The sequence below is a fragment of the Rhinichthys klamathensis genome, unplaced genomic scaffold (assembly GCF_029890125.1).
Source record: "Rhinichthys klamathensis goyatoka isolate OS25496 unplaced genomic scaffold, OSU_Roscu_1.1 h1tg000072l_1, whole genome shotgun sequence".
NCBI lineage: Eukaryota > Metazoa > Chordata > Actinopteri > Cypriniformes > Leuciscidae > Rhinichthys > Rhinichthys klamathensis.
The window spans coordinates 641438-667348 of NW_026606615.1; the positions used below are offsets into that span (position 1 = coordinate 641438).

A 25911-nucleotide genomic window follows, 5' to 3' on the forward strand; every position below is an offset into this window, starting at 1 on the left:
GCTTTTACCATCATATTATATCAACAGTGACATTGCATGTAATTATATTCAGAGCAAACAGACATTTAATGCATTTAAAAACAGATGCGTTTCATGCTATAGGTGTTTTATTTTCTTGTTAGATAACAGTTCTTTGAATATCTAATGTCTCACAATAAAAAACATCAGTGGACACTGAAATGTACCATATTCATGAAGAGTACACTTTTACATGCCATCATATTTAGCTAATGGCAATAAAATGTTGGCTTTGGTTTCAGACACGGCCATTATCAGTTGAGTTTACAGCTTGACATGAAGCGCCGAGACCACCGTCGGGATCCAGAAGCTTCTCAAGCCCAGGTTGACCTCAAGCACTGACCTCAAACACCAGCAGTTTATGAACGCCCGCCGTCAGACCCATATTCGTGGGGCTCGTGATGCAGGTTTTGTTGAAACTGGGTCACAGGTGTTCATTCCATCCAGGGGAATTCATGAAGCCATTCCTCTAGCCTGCTAATTTCTGTCAGTCCTGTGGTTGCGTTTCCAGCTAACCTATTTGTCTAAGGAATTTACATTTGGCTTATGCTGGTTGACAATTTTTCTTTTTAACCACATTAAAAATATGAGAATTAATGTCGGCTTTGCTCCAATTTAAGCTCTGTTTACTCTCTGGGCCTGCATGACCAAACTCTGTTATTTCATGTTTTAGTATCGCTTGCACATAAAATGTCTTCAGTACTGCACACATACAACTTAACTTATTTAATATGGCTAACATCTTTATTGAAGAAAGTTGGATTGCCCAGTGGCCATGTTCAAAAGTGTGGGGTCAGTATAAGATCTTAAAGAAATTAATACACATTAGATTGCTCAAAATGTACAATGTTACCACTAAAATATGAAGCAGCACTAAGAAATGTTTCTTAATCAGCATATTAGAATGATTTCTGAAGAACTATGTGACACTTGATGCTGAAAATTCAGTTTGATCAAAGGAAAAAATTACATTTTAAAATATATTACAATAGAAAACGATTATTTTACACGAATATTTCACATTACCGTTTTTACTGTATCAGATAAATTCAAACTTGACGAGAATAAAACACTTAATCTTTATAAAATCATACAAATCTTATTGATCCCAAACTTTTGAATGGTAGTATATTACTTTTTCTTATTCAATATATTCTATTTTTTTTACTTAGTAAATATATTACTTCTTTCACTGTTCAGCTGTTTGTAAACGTGTTTTTGCACAAACTCTGTATTTAAATGAGAATCACTCTTGATATAGTAAAAAAGAAAAGCATGCCACACATCCTCTAATCCAGTTTTATTCTTTTTCAGCAAAAGAGGAAAGGGAAAAAAAGGAAAACAAGAAAACAAAAGAAAGGCTACAGAATTTTATCTTATCCATATCTTCGCTTTTTGTATGCTTTTTTAAATGTTAACCTAAAAAGGGCAAAGTAATGCAGCTCTATGCTTAGAGTGAGAGTTAACCAGAAACACAAAGGAGGTTAAATAAGGATTTTTCTTAAGATACACAATATTCATCTCTTATCTTCAGTTGTCCATGTCGACATCAACAGAAAACCAGTCAAAGTAATAATACAAAAAAAAAATCAAATAAAACAAAAGCGCCAGTAAATTGAGACTCCGCCTTCCTCGTTCCCACCAGAGTTGAACACATCCCTCCATAATGCCATGTATGGGAGGGAAAGAAAGAAAGCAAAAAGAGAGAGAAAGTATCAAGAGAATACAGAAAGAAAGGTTAGCTTGAGCAGGCAGGAGAAAGAACAGGAAACTAGTGAGAATGATGGAGGAAAGAGAGAGAAAGCGAGAAACAAGGGCACAAAAAAAAAAAAAAAAAAGCCACCGAGATCTTCAGCTGCTTTTAAAGAGGCAGAGTGTATGATGCAAGGGCTGATGGGAGTTGTACGAGGTTACAGAGTGTGTTTATTCAGACCTGAACGAACTACAGTTCTCAGATGAGCTGTGGGCGGCCCTTTCCCAACTGAACCCAAACCGAAGGGTACCGTTTTGATTGCACCGAACGGTGTAAGTGCATATGTGAGTGTGAGTGTACGCGAGTAAAACAGGCACGGCTCTGACGCGGATCGGACGAGAGAATCGAGTCGAGTCGCGGCAGAGCCGGGCTTTTTTCCCGGGACGGAGTGACTCGTGTGATCCAGGTCACCCCCTGTTCCCTCGGTCAGCGTCTGTCCGTGTGATGGAGAAGAAGTTCCCAGAGGTCTCGATCGATCGATGCGTTTCCCCTGGAGTCGATCGCAGCCTCTGAGACAAGAGCAGTTCTCCAAAGTACAGGCCGCTTGGGAGCCCAAATTGGTCTGACCTACTGACCTGCATATGCACTGGGTGTGGAAGGGGACTGAAAACAGAACGTTAAGGCTGTGCGGGTCGCCTGTGTGTGATGAGCACAAGGCTACTGAGGGGTCAGAGGTCAAGCAGGGGTGAGGGGTCCTCTGAGATGTGTTGGAGGAAAAAAGATGCCACTAACAGGTGAGTGATCGTTGGATGCGTGTATGTGTGTGTGTGTGTGTGTGCGTGCGTGCGTGTGCGTTCAAGAGCACTCCTCTCCGATGCGCTGGCAGGTTCGGCCCACCTTGCGGTCCAGTTTAACCATCTTCAGCACAGCTTCCTCTCGGCCGCGGCCCAGATGGTCAAACATACAGTCGTGTTGCTCCGGCAACCGGTGCAACATGCAGAACACATAACCTGAGAACGAGAGAGAGAGAGAGAGAGAGAGAGAGAGAGAGAGAGAGAGAGAGAGAGAGAGAGAGAGAGAGAGAGAGAGAGAGAGCTCACAATGAGATGAATGTGTTGTATAACCTGCTCAAGGTCGGTTTTAAAAAGCGTTCTAACAGCACGTAACACTAATTTGACGGAGTTTAACAGCATGCTTGAGAGTGTATCTTGCCACACACACACACACACACACACACACATCACAAATGCGTAAGTTTCTGCTTTTTAAAATGAAAGCCCAAAGAGATTAAATTGATCTCAGATCATTTCTAAGTAAAAGGTTTTAGTGGTGCTTGCCCATGCAATACATCACTGGCATGAGGAGTATCGCTGGGGGTTGTTACTAACTAAAAAACAAGAATTTTTTTTTTTTTTTTAAGCCTACGAACAAGTCTCTACGAGGATCCTAAAGCTTGATATTGATTATTTCAATTTACCGTTTAATTGGCATGACAAAAATTGTGCATTGAGATTTGATTGAAGCTCAGCTGTGCTAAAAGGTAAATAATATGAAATAAAATAATAAAAAAAATGTAATAAACAGGGCAGACAAACAAATAAAAAATAAAGTAAAATAAAGCCAAAGATTACGCTCAATTCAGATTTATTGCTCAGAACTGATTTCTTTTTTAGGCTGTTCACATTAAGTTAAATGTGGCCAATATTAGATTTGAGTGTGAACTGGTTGCGGGCCTGAACTGACGATAAAAAGACGGCGCGCAGCACACTGTCATACGGAAGTAAGTTACTGAAGTCAACATTTAAGTGTTCTTTTATAAGGGGATGTGCCACGGCGGGAAGACAGCGAATTTGTGCACAGGCAATAAGGAGGATGCAGATGAGGATAAGAAAGTTTTCCTCGTAACAATGGAAACCGTAACCGCATAACAAATGGGGTGCATTCATATTTGTTTGCAGCTTAGCCAAAGACTTCAGATATAGAAAGACAGTGCACTCATATTACTAAGAATGGGAGAAAGTGCAACGTGCAATATGGCCTTCTAAATAAAAGAGCCAATGGTCGATTGGTAAAGTCATTGCGTCACTGCAGTCAGTGTTCTGAGATTTCACGTTTCACAATATGCGCATTGGTCCAGCCTAAAAATGCAGTTTTATGTCATGATTTAAGCATTTAAAAACAAAATTTTTGAGATAGTTGTCAGATTTCAGTGGTGATTTCAAATATGAAATGTAAGCTTGGTGAACAGCTTTGGAGAATTTGATGTTTCCCCATTCAAAGAGATAGGAGCAGCACTTGCATGACTGAAATACTGAAGCTGCCTGAAGATGGCCGCAGAGTGAAATGACTTAGCAGGGTTCTACGCTAAGGTTTTTCCCAAGGAGCACATGTGCTCCTAAATGAAAAAATGTAGGAGCACACAAAGAAATTTTGGAGCGCAGTGAAAAACAGTAACAAGTAATAAACTATTTATTATATATACACTACGTGTGTGCTCCTTCTCTTTTTGTTCAACTATAGTGTGAAACCGTCGATTTGATGCAGAAGTATAAATCACACTTTACAATCACTTTAGTAAAACAGAACAAGGGAAACGTGTTGCTCTCAGGAGGAGGCTAGGAGCACATTGGCACACCTGTGCAGTGGACATCTGCATCTTTCCACTGCAGAGGCTCTTTCCACAACATGGAGGAGAAACTAGTTTAGAGTGTATTAGTATTTACTAGTATTAGTATCTACTGTAGATTTAGTCGACTAAAATCTTATTGTATTTCGTCGACTAAAACTAACACAATTCAGATGACTAAAATATAATGGGTTTAGTTCAATTGTAATGCATTAATTTAGAATTTCTCTAAAATGTCCAAACCCATATACTCCCAGAGAAAACATCTATTAACCTGTTAATATGAATGATTGTAAAGTTTGAACATGCAATACAGATACAGATTTAACTACTGTGACTTAAAAAAATATCTTAAAATTAAATAAAACCACTTTTCCTAAAGTAGAATAGTCTTCTTTTCAATGAATGTTCAAGTAACGAGCAGTGAATGCTATTATTTTTTTCTTTTGTTGCTTGATGACACAGACCGCATTAGGTTTATTACCCACTGTCACTAAAAGACATCGGATCATGTCCAATGACTTGCGGATCCAATTGCACTGATGCACATCCGACACACTCAAAACTGTTTAAGACATAACCAACATAGTTTACGTGAATACTCTCCAAAATGGACATTACGACATAATGTTGTGTGTATTAGTCCATTCAGACACGAAAGAGAGCTCAGTTCAGTCCTCGCGCGCTGTGTGTGTGCATGGCTGCGCGCTTCGGGTCGGGTGTGTGCGCAGAAAACCGAACCAAATAGAACTTTTTTTTTGCGTCGTCACTCTTATTCAGATCTATGTGTCTGCTCTACTAATTCTCCCAGACATTTACATTTTTTAACGTTTGATGAGATGCAGCGCATGTCAACCCGTGTGCCGCTGTGTAGATCAGCACGTTACAGTACAAATATGCGCATCTACCACAAATGCAGGACATCAGTTCTTACTGGATCGTCACTATCTAACATTTTTGTCTAGTTTTTATTTGTTGATAAAAAATGTCAATAGATTTTCGTCATAGTTTTTGTCATTCAAAACTAGTTTTTATTTAGTTATCGTCTCGATTTCGATTATGGTTGGTAGTTACTCGCACATTGTGCTCGTAAATCTTTTTTCCGGTTCGCACGTATCGATTTTTAGGGGCATATGCGAGCAAAATGGTCGCACTGTAGAGCCCTGCTTAGTAGCTAAAGCAGAGAAAATAACAAAAAAAAAAATTATAATCATATAAAATAATACATATAATAATAATAAAAATAATAATATGAAATCTAAAATTAATAGTGCAAAACAATAAGGTCAAATAAAATACTTTGGTTAGTGGACGGCCGCCAAGGTGTTCTGCCGCATAATTTGAGGTATCATTCATAGCACACATGCAGAGTTCAAATCCATAATCCCAAGCCGAGCGATATCTACGCTAGCAAACAACACTAACTATGCATAGACCAAACGTAGTTTGACTTCTTAGAGAGTGTGATCTGAGATCATTTCCAAGTAAATAAAAACCAGCTCTGCACACAGAGGATCCATTCCGTCTTCAGAGCCTCATTAAGAAGAGTCTCGTTAAGGAGTTTAATATATTCATTAATACACATGGTGTTTTTAATGAGTCAGAGATGATTAAAAGCTTACAATGTTTCAATTACGACAGCCACAGAAGAGCTGCACGGCACTACACACACCAGTGCATCATGTAGCGCTATTCAGGGGCGACGCCGCTGAATATATATTCTAGATGAGTTGTCAGCTTCTGAATTGTTTGACGAAAAAGAAAAACAGGGTTGTTCTCACTGACTGCATGCAACCATAAACCCACAGCATAATGTGCTGCCCGATTCATGAAAGATTCGCTCAAATGAAGCGGTTCATTTTAATGAATCATTCGAGTAGATTAGCAAATCAGTCTGAATCGAACACAGGACTTGAACACTTAGATCGACTGGGATTACTCGCTTGTGCGTTACTGTACATTTTAAAACGCGTCCAAGCAGGTTTCCTAACCCTAGGAAGAAAATGCAGCAGAGTTTTTCAACTGCAGGAGTCCTGCCTGAGAAAAACATTATCCCGGCGGGATAAGGACTCAGATGCGAGCTGTCACAGGAACAGTCAGATCCATAAGTGTATTAGCAGAGCAGTGGGAATTGTCATTAGACTGATGACTTACAATACCATCTTCAGTTTAACAAAAACAAGACAAAAAAATAAGTAGCACAGCCAGGAGGACTGATGTTAGCTGCGCAATTATGTTTAAACGCTCACTTTATTTCCTTACCTACAGTTAGCATCTGAAATTTAAATGACCGAGGGGGGTTAAAGATACTTTAGTTCTGTAGGGATCTAAAAGTTCTCGCTGAAATTGCAAACAGTCAGGTGAGGAATGAACAGGCCCACACAGAATTGGAAAACCCATCATATACGTCGTCAGAACAAGTGACGTGATGTGACAAAACTAGAAAACTCTCGTTATCATAAACAAAGCTGTCGAGACTTGACGCATGCGAATCAGGAAGCGTTATAGTTTTGTCACATCGCCTCGCAGATGACACGGCGGCCATACTAACCACAGCGACAGGACCCCAGCTCCTGTTGTACGAGCTCCAGTTTGGTTTGGCAGCGATGGCACCGCCGACGGTTCTTCTGCTTGGGAACTCGTGGAGAATCTTCAGAACATGAGGCCTCTCCCACACGAACACGCTTCTCCGGGGACGACTCGCTCTCTGAACCTGAGGCTGAACACACAAACAAGAACTTTTAAATTGCAACTGCATCCCCACTGCAGAACTAGCTGGTGCGAGTTAAACAGTGCTATATAACACACTGGAGAGCACAAAGAGCTTCAGTTGGGAAGCAAGTGTTCGACTTACCATGCATCTCATTACTAAACGGGGGGAAAAGGTAGTTGGCATGCTTAATGATGGATTGAAGGTTAAACCATTCAAAACACCATAGTAACAACCTAGCAAGGGCGACATCCTTTAAACCTCAAATCTCTCTTCAGTGTGCATGTAGTTTGAGTGTTTGGGCAGTCTGAAGAAAGATTGGAGGTTTAAGGAATGTAGGCCTTGCTAGGTTAGTGAGTGATTTTCTCTTTCTTTTGTTGTTTGATTAGCATTAATGACAGACTTTAAGAACTAACGCATGGATCTAATATACTGACACGTCCGATTTCCAACTGTTTACATTCACTTAAGACATAACCAACTGTTTATATGAAGGCTGGCATTTTGACAATTTTATTTTGTGATCGCATGCTGTTCAAAGAGGCGGATTTCTCTGTGTCAGTCTGCGTGAGTACAGAGTTCTTTGTTTAGGCTTATTCCACTTAATAAATATTTTAATATCATACACTGTCTCATTCATGTATGTTTCTTTATTGCTCTAACGTGCCACAATAACTTTAGGCAGTCTGCATATATTTACATACTGCAATATAAACTATATACCAAAATCTCTATCAACAGGCACTTTAAATGGTCGCAACGGTTATATCATGGAGCCCCTAAGGAGGGACTTCAGAGTCGGCAGAAAGTTAGCAAGTACTCTAGACAGAACTATGGCTTGACCAAAGCTTGAACTCCATTGATTTAGCTCTCTCTGACCTTGGTTAGTCAGTCTAAACCAGAGCTTCCTGTGCTTTCAGAGCTTTGAAACTCTTCTTTTTTGTGGATAGAGAGGTGGAAATGAATGTGCAAGGTAGGTAACGACGGGTGGGAGAAAATACACATCGATTCAGAAAAAAATTATATTAATAATTGGATATTTAAATTAAGTTTACTAAAAAGATAAACGGAGATAAAGATAAGTTTTGTGCAATATGTAACAACTGATTACCTTCGAGCAGCTGCTTTGAGACTTTCAAACCACATTTGTACGCTGCTGTACATTTACAGCTCAGTTCCAAAGTGGTGTGATGTGCTAGACTATTAAAAGCTGCCAGACACACACAAGCACAAGAGCAGTGGTGAGGTGTACCTGAGTCGCAGGGTCGTTTTGTAGGAGTGGATAGCGTGCCGCGAGCTGTGTCTGTACTGGAGACTTCTGGGAGAGAGAGAGAGAATGATATAAGATTTAGATTTATGCATTTATCCGAAGTGACTTGCATTGCATTTATCGGTTCATGCATTCCCTAGAGATCAAACACATGACCTTGGCGTTGCTATTTAGGAGTGTTCTTCGCTGCAAACCCACCATTTGAGAACCACTAGTATAGATCTCTAAGGATTCAGACTTTCTGGTTGTCTTCAACTCAGATTTCACATTCCCAAAACAAACATTATAAATGTGTCCGTTAATCTTTTTCATCCACAATATTCAGCGGCCTATCATTCTCCATGACTGTGCTGTGGAATATTACAATGATTAAGGCCCACCCGAGACTAAATGCGATGAAATATCATCTAAGTTATTACAGGTAAGGCCGAAATCATTAGTGTGTCCTCACCGTCCTGTGCAGGAAGAGGCGTGGCTTCTGTCGAGGGCTCCTCAGAGCTGGCTGGCTTGGCGGACAGGGTTTGGCTACTGCTGCTGCTCGTCTCATTGCAGAAGACTGCTGATTGGCTATTGCTGGAGCTGGGGGCGGGCTCTGGAGTGCAGTCCTCGTCTGGCTGTTTCTTCTGTATGTCTGATGGAGAGAACAGAGAGAATGAGAGTCTCAAACACAGATTAGACATAATGATTATATAGACCCCGTACTTTAAGTAACTTACCAGCAAAACATTTGGAGCAAAGGTTCATGGTTTTGCTGGACCTGGAGAGAGAAAAGGACAAAGGAGATATTCTCTTAAATATCTGTATAGAGGAAGAGCACATCTCTGTGAAATGACCATCACAACACCAAAATTTCAGTAGTTGAAACCAAAACTAGCGAAATTTCACGATTCTTGATACAGATTTCAATACCACAGCAAAAACAAACATTCTTTATTGAAAACCTAAAAATATCCATTAATAAATTCAATTAAAAAAATGACGGGTTTTTTTGCTAAATTATTCAAGTAAATAAATGGATAAACAAATATAAATTAAAAAGGTTACCACACTTTTATTCAATGCATCTCCTGCGTGACCTTTCCAGGTGTTTATGATTACTGGGTAAAAATGTTTAGGAATTAATTTAATTCAGAAATATTCGCTAATGAATCACTGAGACTTTGTGAACAAGTTCATTTGACTCACTGAAAAGAACTCAAAAAGTATTAGAGCAATCGGCAACGGTTTACACTTGTGTGCGCATGCCCAGTGTGCATGAATGGTCACGTGACGTGTTTTCAGTTGTGTAGTGTGGACAGAGATCTTTTCTAATATGCAGTGGGCACGCCAGTATGGACGAAGACTGTTTTCATTTTAAAACACTGTGTTAAAACAAAAACGCACTAGTGTGGACATAGCCTCAGACACCTCTTCAGTGGAGAGCTCCTCGATGTTCTTTACCTGCAGGCTGAGGGCGGTGACATATCAAACACTTTATTTACACAAACACAACAAACATCCATCGCACTCCCTGCGTGCGACTCAAAACTCCCTCTTAGGATGGCAGAGGTTAGCAATGAAAACAACATCAACAGACCTTCGTCGGCACAATCAAGCGCAATCATAATCAGCAGCCAATCAAGGAGGCGGAAGGAAGCATGCGGAGAGAGCAGGGTATTGTGGGTAGGAATAATGCATATTAAGAAGATGAGCACATTTGAGTGTAGAAGAGCACATCACCACATGAACACCCAGATGGGGTAGCTGGCTGCGTGTGCGAGCAATAAAAAGGTCGGAAAGGTGTTACTGACAGTGCTGACTGAATAACGGATGACGGTTGTCATTGAGATAAGCTGAAACAGTTAAACCTGTTGATCCACAGGACAATGATAGGCCTCCTGAGCACTATGATAGGCTGCTCAACGCTATAGTGCCTGCCTATTATAATTGATCCGCAAATCGGCCTGAAGGGATCACACTGGTGGAAAAGAATCATCTACCGTAGTTGCAGACTAAAAAAAAAATGTACAGCACTAGGGATGAAACGGTTACCTACCAGTTTGATAAACCACGATAAAAATTCCAAACAGTTAGTAGCAGCTGCAGAATAGCAGATATATTACGCTAAGAACAAATACAATAACAGTCATATCCACCACCATTGCCAAACCTTCTGAGATTTGTCATGACTGAAATGCAATTGTATACTAATCAGTTGTTTTATTTTAACCTTTAATATTATAGTAATGTACCAGCGGACTGGATTCCCTGTTGAGTTCAGCAGTTGAGAGATTTTTTTCCCTGAGAAAAATTAACATGTACTCAACTAGAGTTGTTCCGATTCCGATACTAGTATCGGAAATGCCGCCGATACCAATAAAAATGCTGGCATCGGTATCGGCGAGTACTTCTATCCGCGTACCGATCCGATACCATTTTCTCAAACAATAACTAGTTATGCACGCTAGCTTTGCGTAACGCTGCAAATCGGAGCTCAATTCTTCTTCGCTGTTCTAAACAGTGGTTGCTTGTGGCAACACAGGAAGTCGTGCTGTTGCCACACAAGCAACCACTGTTTTGAGCAGCGAAGAAGAAAACGCGCGCGCGCCCTGCAGTATGTCAATATAAATAGTCTCTGAGTATGTCCGCAGTTTTTCAGACTGGACAACCAGCTAGTAAAACGGCGACTTGTCTCATATGCCATACTGCAATTTCGAGGGGTGGAACAAGTAACACAGAGTAACCCCGCAGAACACGATTACACAAAGGCAAGGCCAGAGAAGGATGAGCCGCGCCAGAATCAACAATCTCTGAAAGCTTCATTCAAACGAAGAGAAATGTTTTCAAAAAGACAGCCAACGAGCGATAAATATAACCGACAACATGTAAGTTAAGTTTATTATTCTGGATGACCAGCCGATGTCAAAACTGAAATGCCGTTTATTTAACAAATCTGTTTATGGACCTTAAATTATAAAGAGATAATTTTCTTATAGTATTCATATATCATTTTTTTAGATTCCTAGATTTATTTGTTGCACTTTTTTATACAGCTATATATTGTAAATCTAAAATACCTTTTTTCAGTTTACAGTATTAGATTTGTGGCTGCATTTTAAGTTATTTTTCACTTAAGAAAGATAAATAATATATTGCTGTGAAATGTATGTCAGATAATAAAAATAATCTAGTTCACTCTATGTATTTGTTCATGTTTAATTAAGGGATAAGTCTGAAGCACACCATAAAATAATTCTATCAATTCATACAGTGCTAGTATGAATTGCAGCTGTATAGATACTGTACAGACCCAGGTATCGGATCGGTACTCGGTATCGGCCGATACCCTGAGTCCAGGTATCGGAATGGGTATCGGGAAGGGAAAAAGGGTATCGGAACATCTCTATACTCAACCTGATATATATCCACAGGAATCGATATTGAATTGATATCGGAATCGAATCGCAAGCTTATGAGCAGAAATTTAATCGTGAAATTTATGTCATTGCCCAGCCCTAATAAAGACAGTACCAGTCATTGTAAAAGTTGGCCTATTGAAGACTTCTGAGGATGACAGAAAAGCTGAAGAAGATTGGTCTATTCAGTAGGCTCAAAGTTAAAGGGATACTCCACCGTTTTTTCATATTAAACTATGTTATTCTCTTATCTAAGACGAGTTGATACATACCTCTCTCGTCTCAGTGCGTGCACTGAATCGCTCTGTCGGGCGGAGAACTTTGAGAGCAGTTAGCTTAGCCCCATTCATTGTATATGGGCCATACAGAGATGAAGTTAGAAGCGACCAAACACATCCACGTTTTCTCTATTTAAATATAGTTACACGAGTAGTTACACGACCAAGTATGGTGACACTAAATAAAATGTGGCGCTTTTTATAAGCGGGTAAAATGGATAACTATAATGTATGGCGGAATAGCACTTATTGGGAGCACTTCGACTCGGCGCTGTAATATCTTCACTCGTGAAAAGTCCTCTCCCTGATACTTCGTCAACTCTGCACAAAAAACTACTACTACTGCAGGCGTGCAGGTCACGTTGGTTCTATTGACGGAGAGGGAGAGGGAGAGGACTTTTCACGAGTGAAGATCAGGGCTCCAGACTAACTTTTTTCACCTCCGTCCTGGAACCGTCCTGAAAACCAATTTGAACCGTCCTAAAGTGAATGTCAACCGTCCCAAAATAAAACTGTTGTTTCTGTACTTTGTTATTATGATCTATAGTTATAGTTGTTGGTCGTTTTTTTGTATTCATGCAGAATAAAAATGTTTTTTTTTTTTCTTCTTTTTTTTTCACATATAGGCTACGAAAATTAATAGAAAAATACATACAGCTCAAAACGTTTTTGAGTTGGTTGGATTAAACAATAACACAAATACTGGTGACTAAATATCTCAAAGTGGTAATGTGTCATAGCTGATCATCTGGAAACGTGTTAATAAGAGAAAGGGCTTTAAAAAGTGTAATATGACTTCCCTAGAACACAGAATTTGGGGGAAATTCTGTTTTCATCTCAGTCTTTGTACTGAGATCTTCGTGCCGGAGAAAACATCTATTAACCTGTTAATATGAATGATTTTAAAGTTTGAACATGCAATACAGATACAGATTTAACTGCTTAAAATATCTTAAAATTAAATAAAACCACTTTTCCTAAAATAGAACAGTCTTCTTTTCAATTAATGATATATGCATTCTTTATAACTACTTGCATACATAATTCTTTATTCTTTCAAGCAGCAGACAGTTATTTGTATGAACTAATTATATTAAATATAACATTAAAGCTATTAACGAGCAGTGAATGCTTTTCTCTTTTTCTTTTGTTGCTTGATCAATATTAAGGACACGGACCGCATTAGATTTATTACGCACTGTCACTTTAAGACGTCGGATCATGTCTAATGACATGCGGATACAATTGCACTGATGCACATCCGATTCTCTCACAACTGTTTAAGACATAACCAACATAGTTTACATGAATACTCTCCAAAACGGACATTTAGACATAATGTTGTGTGTATTTGTCCACTCAGACACGAAAGAGAGCTCAATCAGTCCTCGCGCGCTGTATAGGCGTCTATGTGCATGGCTGCACGCTTCGGTCGGGTGTGTGCGCACAGAAAACCGAATAGAGCTATTTTTTGCGTCGTCAATCTTATTCAGATATATATATATCTCTGCTCTGCTCATTCTCCCAGACGTTTACATATTTTAACGTTTTATGAAACATGCAGTGCATGTCAACCCGTGTCCCGCTGGGTAGATCAGCACGTTACCGTACAAATGTGCGCGTCTACACGCAGGACATCGGTTATGACTGGAACGCTTCCCAAATCGTCACTATCTAACATTTTTGTCTAGTTTTTATTCGTTGAATATCTGTTGTTTAACCAGCGCAACATATTTACGATGTCATTAAGCCATTTGATAGATGTACCGCGGAACAAGTCTCTGGGTGAGTAGCCGGTGATAGTAACGTTAGGCTATATAGCATGAGAAGACGCGCTCCGTTGTAGTCAGCACTTGGTCGGTTAATTTTGACATTTTCTAAGTAAGTTAGCCCATAGGCTAGAAATAAATGAACACACATACAAAAATATCTTTCGTCCTGTAGGCGTCCTGGAGAATATTTCTGTTCGTCCTAAACACGTTTTCTATCGTCCCCAGGACGATAGGACGCCGTTAGTCTCGAGCCCTGGTGAAGATATTACAGCGCCGAGTCGAAGTGTTCCCAATAAGTGCTATTCCGCCATACATTATAGTTATCCATTTTACCCGCTTATAAAAAGCGCCACATTTTATTTAGTGTCACCATACTTGGTCGTGTAACTACTTGTGTAACTATATTTAAATAGAGAAAACGTGGATGTGTTTGATCGCTTCTAACTTCATCTCTGTATGGCCCATATACAATGAATGGGGCTAAGCTAACTGCTCTCAAAGTTCTCCGCCCGACAGAGCGATTCAGTGCACGCACTGAGACGAGAGAGGTATGTATCAACTCGTCTTAGATAAGAGAATAACATAGTTTAATATGAAAAAAACGGTGGAGTATCCCTTTAACTAACAAGACATTTTCAAAACCAGTTTTCCTTGTTTTATTTATTAGTTAGAAAAGGTTTAACTCAGTATTGTAACTATTTGCAAAAGCTGAATAATCGATCGAAAAACAATCAACTATTAGTCAATTAATCTGTGAAACAATCGACGACCAGTCGATTAATCGTTCTAATAATCGTTAGATTAATCAATTATCAAAATAATCATTTGTTGCAGCCCTAGATGGAAAAAAATATATACAGCCTTTCCCTGTGCAGCAGATACACTTTTACATATTTTTAGAGAATGCAACGGTGAGTTTATGTTAGGGGTGTAACGATACACAAAATTGACGGTTCGGTTTTCCCACGGTTTTGACGTCTCGGTTCGGTTCGATTCGGTTCGGTTTAGAAAGCTAAAATTGCTTATTTTTTTTCCTTTTCTTTTTTAAACAGTGGTTTAACGAAAAAATTGTCTTTGTCTTTAAATTAATTCAATTACAATTAAACGTTTCACAAGGATTAAAAAGAAATCTGCTAAATCTGTAAACTATATAGGGAGCCGCACATTAACATTAAAGGTTGTAGCCTAGACTTTTAACCTAAATTCAGATGCTATTTATTTTTTAGATATAATAATCAACACACAACACATTGTATGAAAACATGTAAACTGAACATAAGGCAGTTTTTGCATTAACTTGTGTTTTACTCTAATTTGTTATTGAAATATAATACTTTACACAGTTGTCATTTTCATGAAAGATATTTTAAACATACATTAAATAATCAAGATATCATTAACAGGTTAAGTAAAATTAAAAAAAGTAAAAAAGGCTAACATGGTGCATTTATTTAGTGCAAGAGTTCATTTATAGGAACCATTTATAGGAAGTTGTGGACACTGAATCACTTGCCTGTTGAGGTAAATATAATGCTAGTGACAAGCTATGCTGTTTTATTGACGTTTCCGCTGCTGAAACACTGATTGAGCGATTACACGAGTTATGATGCCTTTCAGTAAGTATACTGCATCTTTCAACATACCTTCAGGTGTGCATTCCGTAACTGAGGAAGAGATGATCGCGTTTACCCGCGCGCCGCGTTGCCGTTTGAAATGAGGAGCTTAGTAGGCATAGAGCGATCTGTCACGCCACATCAAAGAGCGCCAAAACGCCATTTATTGTTTGAATTTCGTATCAAATAGACAAATTTGAAAGATTACACCTTGCTTATTATCGAAAGTAACAAAACACGGAGCTTGTTATTTGGTGTTAATGGTGGTTAGCTACAAAACTGAATTCGTTGTGTACTGTACACAAGACATGAGGTCCATTGAGCCGGGCTGGGCGGGGCCGGGGTAGCAGGGGGCGCGTTCGGTACGCAATGAGAGTATCGCGATTCGAATCGTGTGTTCTGTATCGCGGTTTTTCGGTTCGGTTCGAATATCGTTACACCCCTAGTTTATGTGTGTGCATGGTCTTCCTCGGTCACATGATTCAAAGCTAATCAAGCTGGCCTCTCTCTCTGGATTAATCTGACATCTCCTGTTAAATGTCATCCGCAATTACTGCTTATGAAAAGAGGCAACAGCCCAATCAAGACTCCAGCCCACACACACCTCAGCCCACCTTCTGAAGAGACACTGTGTGTGCGACACATTCAACAACCTGAGGAACACAAATCGCATCACACCATTAATCAAGCCATTTTACTAAATAACCACAATAACACTGAATCTAATTTGTAGATGTGATTGATGCAGCGCTTCCTACATAATGAACCCACCTGCCAATAAGTGGATCTAACTTAATTAAAATAAAACTGGTTTCAAAAGCAAGCAGCAAATGTGTATCTTTATAAGATTGTCATTTTCTGCAAACACTCAGCAAAATCTGAGTTTCTTCCAAAAGCAATTCAAACCAATAACTCTGGAGTCATTTGGACTGATTCACTAAAATCACTAACTTTATCGACTTTGTATTATTTTATCGTACCTAGTCTTCTCTCATCACATTCAACAAATAGTGTTTCAAGGGCAAGCATGAATTGGATTGCTCATATTTGGGGTTAGAAACTTAAAACCCCAAATGATAACCGATTAAATTGACTAAAAGCGGTGTTTGTGAAAGACCAATTGAAAACAAGAGTGTTTCTTATCTGTCTGACAAACAATTCCATTTGTATTTATGCAAAACACGTCAGAAACAGAGCTGCTCATCACCAACATGTGAAGTCCTACCTATAATAATAATAAAAATTTAATAGGCTACACACAGAAATAAACAAATCACTATGTGTGTAAAGTCAACATCTACCGCGGATTGGCAGGCAACAGGAATGTTGCAAAAGGTAGGTGATGTTGCAAAAGGTAGGTGATGTTCAAGGTTTCCTACACTATGGTCTGAAATTACTGCACCTACGTTAGGAAATAAAAGCAACATTGAAGTGGTGAAGGTTTTCTTTGGCGTATTCTGTGGGAAACGCAGGGGACGGTGCATCCAAACACAACAGATAATCTCACTATCCACACCTCATTCCCAACCCGCACCAGCACCCAAAAGATAATGTATGCTTGAAATTGAGAAGGCTGACATGCTAACAGGTGTTCAAATGTAAGATGCCAGATGGAAGTATGGAAATCGAATGAAAAATAAAATGCCACAGCTGCCCTTCACACTTCAGCCCCTCTGAACTGCAGCGCCCTCTATCTACACAAACAGAGAAATGTCTTTAGAAACAGACCAAACATCATACAATTAGGACGGTTTATAACGTGCAACAGTAGAAATGTGCCAGCTAGTAGCAATTTAGCTATATCTTTTAAACCACTTATTGTGAATAATCTGATCTTTTGGTTTGCATCCATAAAGCTAAAGAAATCAAGCGATATTACGTTTTTAATTCACTAGATTATCCAAAAATAGGCATAGTTATCTAATATACACATTTTTACATTGCATATACAGCGAAAAAATAACTATACTATGACATAAAATTACATCTTGATAGACTAGAATGTACTAGAGGATACTAGAATTTCTGAAACAAAAGATGAAGTTTTGATCACAAACAAAACATTACCAATCAACGTGGCACAAGCAAGCAACTGCTGCACCTGCATAACTCATAACTATTAACCTTGCTTGTACTCCGTATAGTAGTTAACCACATTTTCAGATAACCAACTGCACTACACACAGGCCGAGTTTACTCGCATGACTTTCCATCAGATACTTCCTAGCCGTTGGTCTAATCTTGACATGTTAGTGAAGATGTAGGTGTGCACAATTTTTCTTGACTGGTTATCAAAACAGAGCAGCGTTTGCCTGTCATTCAACACCAGTTAGGCAGGTTGAGGGAAGAACCACTCACGTTTTGATACTGCTTTTACACATGAAACAGGTTAGCCGAAACCTTTTCCTCGAGTATCGGTTTACTGGGATTTATGTTTTGCCCAATCAAAATAACTACCTTACAAGCATGCATAGTTTAATAATGCATGCTAGGTATAACAAACATATGCTTCACTTCGGATTTTGATAGAAAACAATCATGTGAGACCACTGTCTTTAGTGACATTACAAGCCATCAGTAACTATAATTTGGTCCACATTAATCCATTCAAACTACAATCAGAATCACACAAAAAGAAATTCAGTTTAACACTAAATAATCACAAGAATTCTGTTTATTGTCATTTATATTATGCTCCAATACAACAATAAAGAGTCAAGAATATCAGAATATAGATGGGCTGTGGCTTAAAGCTGTGGGATGTACAGTCTTCAAGAGTCGGTGACATTTTTGAATGAAGTTTATTGCCTTAAAGCCCAGATATGATGTGCTATGTTAACACCCAGTTTCATGTGTAATGTCAGCAACTGTACCACTTGAATAAAGAGTCCAAAATAAACCACGGCTACAATCTATTTATGAGTCTTTCAGCTGCACAAATATGACACATTAAAGGCAGAGAGAGAAATGACTAGAGTGATTATGATGATGAAAAGACCAATTTGTAGATAATTCACCACATGTTTATCCACCACAACACACTCACACAGACATTAAATTACACCCTGACTTCATTCCAGAACAGGGCTCGACAATAAAGACCGCCGGACAGCCCGGAGCCAGCGTACATTTAAATATTAAAACGCAAGATGACGTGAAAGAGAACTCAATTCTGTACTTGCTGTGTGAGTCTAAGGGTGTATTCACACCTGCCTTGTTTGGTTCGATTGAATCGAACTCTAGTTCGTTCCCCCCCTTGGTGCGGACCTTTTGGGCACGTGTGAATACAGCAATCGAACTCGGGTGTGGACCAAACAACCGAACCGAGACCCAGCTGAAGAGGTGGTCTCGGTACGGTTCCAAACGAACTCTGGTACGGTTCGTTTACGGTGTGAACATGAACCGACCCAATTGCAAGAAAGCACTGCGCCTTTGAGTTAACAGGCTTCCGTAGTCGGAGATTTTGGCATAATGGTTTGTGTTATTGTTGTTCAAGTGTGAAAGAGAATTCCATTCCGGCGCGCTGTCTGGCCACACGATACTGTTGCGCGTATTTCTGCGCGTCGTGTGTGCATCATTGGAATGGAATGAATGAAAGAGTGTGTGCATCAGGACATTCACATACAGCGCGTTCTCTTTAGTCTAATCGCGCATAGATGCAAAAAAAAAAGCTTTTCCAGTTCATATAATGTAACGATAGTTACAATACAAGGATGACGCTGCATTAAACTGGACAAACTTAAATCGCAAGCGTTAACATTGACAGCAATTGTTAGCAGTAGCCTATATACAATAAGAATCTCATTATTTGAATGTGTGAACATAGCCCCTCTCTATGAATCAAAACTTTATACCTTATCCGTCTTCTGCGCAGTTTCTTCATATTGCGTTTGTACAGAACAACACAAAATTAGTAAAATAACAAATATTGCAGTACGAAATATCTCCATGCTGAGCCTTTTTTGCACTTCCTGATTTCCCTACTTGAGAATCCTTGTCCAATGAATGGACGACCTTAGCACACGTGTGGTTTTGTTTACACATTTTGGTTCACTTGCAAAAAGAGCAGTGTGAAAGCAAACCGTACCAAAAAAAAAAAAATAATAATAATTTGGTCCGGACCAAAGCAAGTGAACTATCGGACTTTCCTGGTGTGAATACACCCTAAGAGGCGGCTTTCTGAGCGCATGCTTCGGATGTGTGCTACAAGACTAAACAGCATCTATCGCGTCACCAGGACAGTGGATTTGCGTTGGAGTCCATAGGTATGGATGCTGACGCGCATGTTGTCTGTGATTTCAGCAGGTCTCTAACTTTCTATTTCTTAGCTTTGCCCTTCGTCTCCAACCACTGACGTATTGGCAGCGCTCCCTTCGACCTCTACTCCCAGAATCTCTTTGATGAGTCCGGATTTTGTATCCTTGTCATTGATATGATCCCCCTATATCTAGGATCTTTAGGCCTTTGCCTAAAGTGTTTATGAGGCAGCTGGTTCATAAACACTGTTTCGAGGCAACGTGATTTCAGAGTCCAGTCCAAGCTCAGATAATTAACCGTTAGAATCATATTTTTGACACCTGACCACATATCAGTTGTGGCAGAGAAGTGGTCGACATTCATAAGCTCGCTTTTTTACTGTGTTGTACATTTTCGGCATAGCAGTCTCTGGAAATTAGGTTTTGCCCGGCAACTCGCACTACTTGTCAAATTATTTAAGCATTGTCTTGAATGCAGGTTTCTCCACTGTGTTGAATGGAACCATCTCAACTAGATACTGCTTAACAGCGGCTTGTTACCTGTTACTTTCACGGCTGTATTTGACAGATTTTGCAAAGGCTTCAGCTACTCTTAACTGTCGGCTGGTACCGGCCTCAGCTGTCCTTTCTGAGTTTGCTCCGTGACTTGATGCTTGTGGGGGCAGATGCACTTCGATGACAGTCAGCGAGATGAGACCTCAAATTCGATGTATTGCTGCGTGTCACACGGACCATTTGCCGCAAATTGTGCATATTGGCATTTCTAATTTTGCTGGCTCGGCCTTTTCATTCGGTTGAAAGCCGAAATGTTCCCAAACTGGCGACGTTATATTAGGTTTTGGGACGAGAGCGCATGCTATTGTTTTAGCCTTATTCAAAATCAACAAAACACCGGATACAAACAGTTGGCGGGGAAATGACACTCATAACACTCTTGTATTCATGATTTATTTATTTAACATTCAATTCACGGTGATGAATTGTAAAACAAGAAGGCCATAGCCTCGTGGGGAAAAAAATGTGAACACTGCGGTTGCCACGGTTGGCTTGTCAATAGTGCGGTATTACAATATTGCAGTTGTCACGACATCCCTACTTGATACAAACACCCACACAAGGATTTGGCTATCTTAAACCTTTGACAAGTAAGATCACAGCAGAACATGCACTGTTGCAGACAGAAGAAAGCCATTGTCATAGATATGAAACAGCTTCACAAAAAATTCTCAACATCACAGTATCATTATTTCTGTTACAATAATTCAAATGATCACAGAAGCACTGGGATATCATAGTTCGATGATATAACCAACGATATCCACAGTTGTGATCTAAATTGATTAAATCACCTTTCGAAAGTAACTTGACGATTCAAATAAAGATTGTATCAATTACATCTTTACACCATTAGGTGGCGACATAACCGACTGATTAAAAATGTTGTCATTGAATCATTCATTCAAGAGATTTGTTCAAAAATGCAGATTTATCCAGTAATGAAACAAGTGAAGTCTTTATAAGCGAGTCATTGAATCATTCATTCAAATTTGTATTCAAATTTATTGAATTGATCCCGAATCAGGCAGCTTTACTAATAAGTATCAGGAGGCTGTCCACGGTTGAACGGTCAAAAATAGGGATGGGCATTCGATTAAATTTTCTTAGTCGATCGTCGGGAGAATTAACGATCGACTATCGATTAATCATTAATATTTTTTATATATTAAAATTAATTATTTATTTAACTTTTTATAAATTAAAAATGCAATGAAAATACAAAAATACAGCGTGTTTTTCCTCGATGAGATCTTTATTACAAGATAATCAACTTGCGGCAGTTAAACTGGACATTCGGCTAAACTTGAAATATGCGCTGCGGTGCTCTAAAAAGCAACAAAACCTGCAGCTGCGAGTTGGCGTCCTCAAACAGAGACCCGATCGTTTGTTCCAAAATAATAATAAAAAAAATCATGTTAAACAATAACTTAACCAAAAACATAATAATACTCAATGTAACTCAAAACTATCCAAGGTACGAAGTCGAGAAAGAGTGTGAGAGAGATTAGCCTACCTAGCAACAAATTAGGCTACTTAACAAAGCCTCAAAAAAAATATCTATTAACTCACATAAAACTTCTGCACCAGTCTACTGATTTTTGTTGAGAAAGATAAGCATGTTGATGACATGGACTGGGCCTGGGGTCAGACGCGACCGCAACATGGTGACCGTCAAGCCTCGTTTATACTTTTGCCTGGCTCTGCAGCGCGATTCTCCGCAAACGGACGAGGCGTTTATACTCCACGCGCTCGCCTGTAAAACGCCGAATACCGCAATGACGTCATTTTTGCCTCGCGCACCTTTCCTCGTGCTTGTGCGGACGCGTCGAGGTCGAGTGTAAACAAACTCTTCAGTCCAGCCGCCGAAAACACCCGCTCTGAGGGGACTGACGTTGCCGGGATGCACAGGTACCTCTGCGCTAACTTGACCAGCCCGGGAAACAACTTATTCCGTTCACTTTCCACCCGTCTGCAGTGGTGCAATCCAGCGGTTCATTGCTTCAAGGCTCACATTACGCAACGCAACCATATTACATTTACATTTAGTCATTTAGCAGACGCTTTTATCCAAAGCGACTTACAACTGAGGACTAAACCAAGCGAGTCATCGTGAAGAGGCAAAAGCAACGCAAGAAGTGCTCAAAATACAAAGTTCAGACATAGCTCGGAGTAGCATAAGCCAGGCAAGCGAGGATTTAGAGGAAAGGATTTTTTTTTTTTTTTTTTAGTTTTAGTTTTATCGATAACAAATTAACATGATCGACGAAATTCTTAATGATCAATTATCGATCGTCGATTAATAATGCCCATCCCTAGTCAAAAACACACAAAAACGCCAAAATGCCAGTCTTGGCGAGTGCACTCATTCGGTAATGTCATATCTGAACGTAAACAGATGAGAAAGAAAATGCATGAACATTGAATCATTGCATTAGATATTTAAGTGACAGCAGCCTAATTTACCTGCTGCTATACATTTTGGTGTCATAACATTTATTACAATACAAGGTATATGGAAATAATAACTACTTTAATTTATCACTTTTTTGGGGTGGGGCCAGTGAAACCTTTGGCAAGGCAAGTTACAAATTGAAACCACTTAACATTAAGCCCTGGATTTACAGTCTAATTTACACAAAACAACAGATTGAGCCTATTTTATAACAGCTTAGTCAACGAGTAATATGAGAGGGGCTCTATGTGATTAAATCAACTGGTACACGAGCCATGAAACATGTAATTACTGGTGTATCATCAGCATTTGATCCAAACCATCACTTATTATTTTTACTTATCCAACTATTTATCCAACCTTTATTTTTTTTTATGTGTTTGTTTGTTTAATAGCTAACAAATAAAAGATAATCGAAAAATCACCAGTAAGAGGTCTCTCTTGGTCTTGCCCAGATCTTGTGCATTTGTTTGGAGAACAGACAACATGGAGTGTCAGATGACTGCACCTGTGAGCCTGACACATGCTTGAAGAGCCCTGATTGATGTGTCACTCAAGCAAAAGTCTATCTATCGTTATCCTTTGGTTCGGCTATATGAAGACATTTGCTGTGTCTCAATACCTAGGGAGGTGTCTACCTAGACAGAATTTCAAGACATCAGAGGTGTGTACCAAATGATCAACCAGCTGTCTAGGTAGGCTATCCACTAGGTTTTGACATAGGCCTACAGCACACAAATTATGCCCCCAATGATTCCAAAATCTGTTGTAAGCACCTACAATGCCCGCATCTACAAAACAAACCAGGTTTTACAAAGAAAAAAAAAGAAAAAAATGTTGTCTAGGACAGGGGTTTCGATAAAAACAAGATTAACTAACTAAATGTTTAAAACAAATAAATTGATTAAAAATACAAAAATGGATTAAATGTACGGTACTAAATCTAACAGTACAGCATTATTTTAGTGAGTTTCACCATATAAATTGGGACCTTTTACATGAAATATAGAGCTGCCTTTTAAATTTTAGGATGGGAGTCCCTCACACAACGATAATCACATTTAAGGGGCCGTAGCATCTAAAAGATTGCAAACCCCTGGTCTAGGAAAGCCAACACACAATGTTTAGAAATACAGCACAAACACAATGTCCCCTTGTGGTGTCCTAAAAAGCTGTCTAGGTAGGCTGCTTACTATGTTCTGAAATACAGTCCACAAAATTGTGCCACTTATAATGGCCAAAATGTTTTCTAGGTAAGCAGCACACTAGGTTCTGAATACAGCCAAATTAGTAATCATAATGCTGGCTATGTACGTTTTGAAATAGAACAAAAAATGATGTCCCCCTTTAATGACCCAAATATTCTGCAAACGTCTATGTTCACCAGGTTTTGAAATACAACAGCAACATTATACAATCTATAATGTCAAAATATGTTGTCCAGATAAGGTTTTCAAACACAGCCAATGATTGTGATAGAGGACAGTAAGATATAAGTGATCTGTCAGTCCAGCTCACACGGCTCGTTAAAAACCACTGGATCGCCCAAAACTGCTTTTGATTAGCCATACTGTTTATATGTAATACGTGTTTAGTGGAAGTGTATGTTTTATGCGTGTATTTGAGGAGAAACAGCAGCTGTAGATGTGAAAAACAGGAGTGGTTGTTCCCCACCCCCATCCATCGGCCTACAACAATGAACAACAAACACTCCACATTTCATTCACATTTATCGCCTTAATCCACATCAAATTCGCCGCACGGTTACACTCACGTGTAAAATGAATCATCTTACCCCCAAAATCCACAAGGGCAGCGGGGAGGAATACTAGGCGGCTTGCTGCGCTCGCTTCCTGTGTCCCCCATGGCGGCGATGTGAAGGCGGCAGGTTTCTGCAGGAAACACCGGGGATCCAATGGCGGCCTAGTGCTTGTACGGGAATTCCTCGGCTCGACGTTTGATCAAAAACGCTTTACAACGAAATCCCCGAGGTGAAAATGCAGCGTAAGAACTGAAAGATAAGGACACGAGCAGCCGCTACTATAAATTCGAAGTAATTTAGACAAAATTCAAGAAATTAACGGCCGCGTACAGTCCGACGGACCGCACCGGGAGTCGAGGCCGATCAGCTGGCGAGTGGAAGATACCAACTCCTAAATAGGGTTTTGTTAATCATGAGTAAAAATATTTAAACACTCAGATTCCGGTTGTACACACATTTATACAAAATATTGTTGTTAAAAAGTGAAATACATAATACGATGTTTAAATATTGTCGATATATCACTAATATCACGTGTTAATAACGTTTTATGGAAACAATGTTCCCTCAAAAGGACGTGGAACGGTCCAAGCTGTATTCCTTGTTTGTAAAGGGGATTTGAGCTTTAAAGCTGTTTAAGTACAAGACCTGCTGTAGACCCCAGTATAAGATGAGCTGCACATGATGGCCTTGACTACAACACATATTTAGGCAGGACGCAAAAAAAAGTTATTAGAAATATAAAATAACTCTACAAATACATGACATTGAATATCGCGTTGACAACACACTGGCTCGAGGACATAGAGTAGCCTATCATTGGAAAGGGGGATTCCAGTGATCGAATTTTATACACAAAGTAAATTATATTATATATTAGCCTTTTAGGATGTTTAACAAAAATTGCTTTGTGTTGAAAATATTCAGGGTTTACACGATTTATCATGAACTAAAACTAGAAAAGGAAAGTGCATCAATCTGTTGTTGCATGCCTGAATGTCTAAAGCTTTTGAGGTTGTTGTATGTGCTTAACGAACTTGAATACTTTATGAATGGGCCTACTTCAAGATCTAAAGATCCATCATAGATGAATGGATGGATAAATATGGATTCTGTTCACATAGGCTACTTAAAACCATTGTTAAAGAAATTAAAGCCAAATACAAATATAGGCCTACATATGATATGAGCTTGCAAACAACATGAATAACTATTATAACTAGAAAATGACATTTCTTCAAGAAAAACTTTAAATGAAACGAAGTGTATGTTTGAATGGTCTGACAGTTGGAGTTAAAAATCAAGAAGTCCAAACATACATTCAGTCATTGAAAGTCTATATATAATCTCTGGCTGTACAGGAAAATCTAAATCCAATCAATTAGAAAAATAAAGCACGTTGTGACAGAACATGCTAAAGGTCTGCTGATGTAATAGTTTGCTCAGATGTGGACAAAGTACACAACTTCCTTACTTGAGTAAAAGTACAGATACTACCGGTCAAATAT

General features: G+C 39.2%; 1 protein-coding gene across 2 annotated transcripts; it reads right to left on the reverse strand.

The window, feature by feature from the left end:
• Window positions 1–2100: 2100 nt before the first annotated feature.
• Window positions 2101–24789, reverse strand: zfand3 (zinc finger, AN1-type domain 3). 2 transcript variants are annotated; one of them, XM_056250608.1, is made up of 6 exons: window positions 24416–24789; window positions 9034–9074; window positions 8769–8948; window positions 8300–8365; window positions 6889–7056; window positions 2101–2721 (listed from the first exon to the last, which is right to left on the reverse strand). In XM_056250608.1, the coding sequence occupies exons 2-6, from the start codon at window positions 9059–9061 to the stop codon at window positions 2567–2569; spliced, it is 597 nt and encodes a 198-aa protein (XP_056106583.1). In that variant the 5' UTR covers window positions 9062–9074; window positions 24416–24789; the 3' UTR covers window positions 2101–2566. The 2 variants fall into 2 exon arrangements, with proteins under 2 accessions (XP_056106583.1, XP_056106582.1); XM_056250607.1 differs by having other exon boundaries at window positions 2102–2721; window positions 24437–24788.
• Window positions 24790–25911: the final 1122 nt, after the last annotated feature.

What these genes read in the sequence shown, in the direction of transcription:
- zfand3 (XM_056250607.1), bottom strand. Translation starts at nt 24,507, where the DNA reads ATGGGGGACACAGGAAGCGAGCGCAGCAAGCCGCCTAGTATTCCTCCC. An exon ending in TTGCTCCAAATGTTTTGCTG is followed by an intron (nt 8,949 to 9,033) that starts GTAAGTTACTTA and finishes TCTCTCCATCAG; the next exon opens with ACATACAGAAGAAACAGCCA. An exon ending in GCCTCTTCCTGCACAGGACG is followed by an intron (nt 8,366 to 8,768) that starts GTGAGGACACAC and finishes TCTCTCTCCCAG; the next exon opens with AAGTCTCCAGTACAGACACA.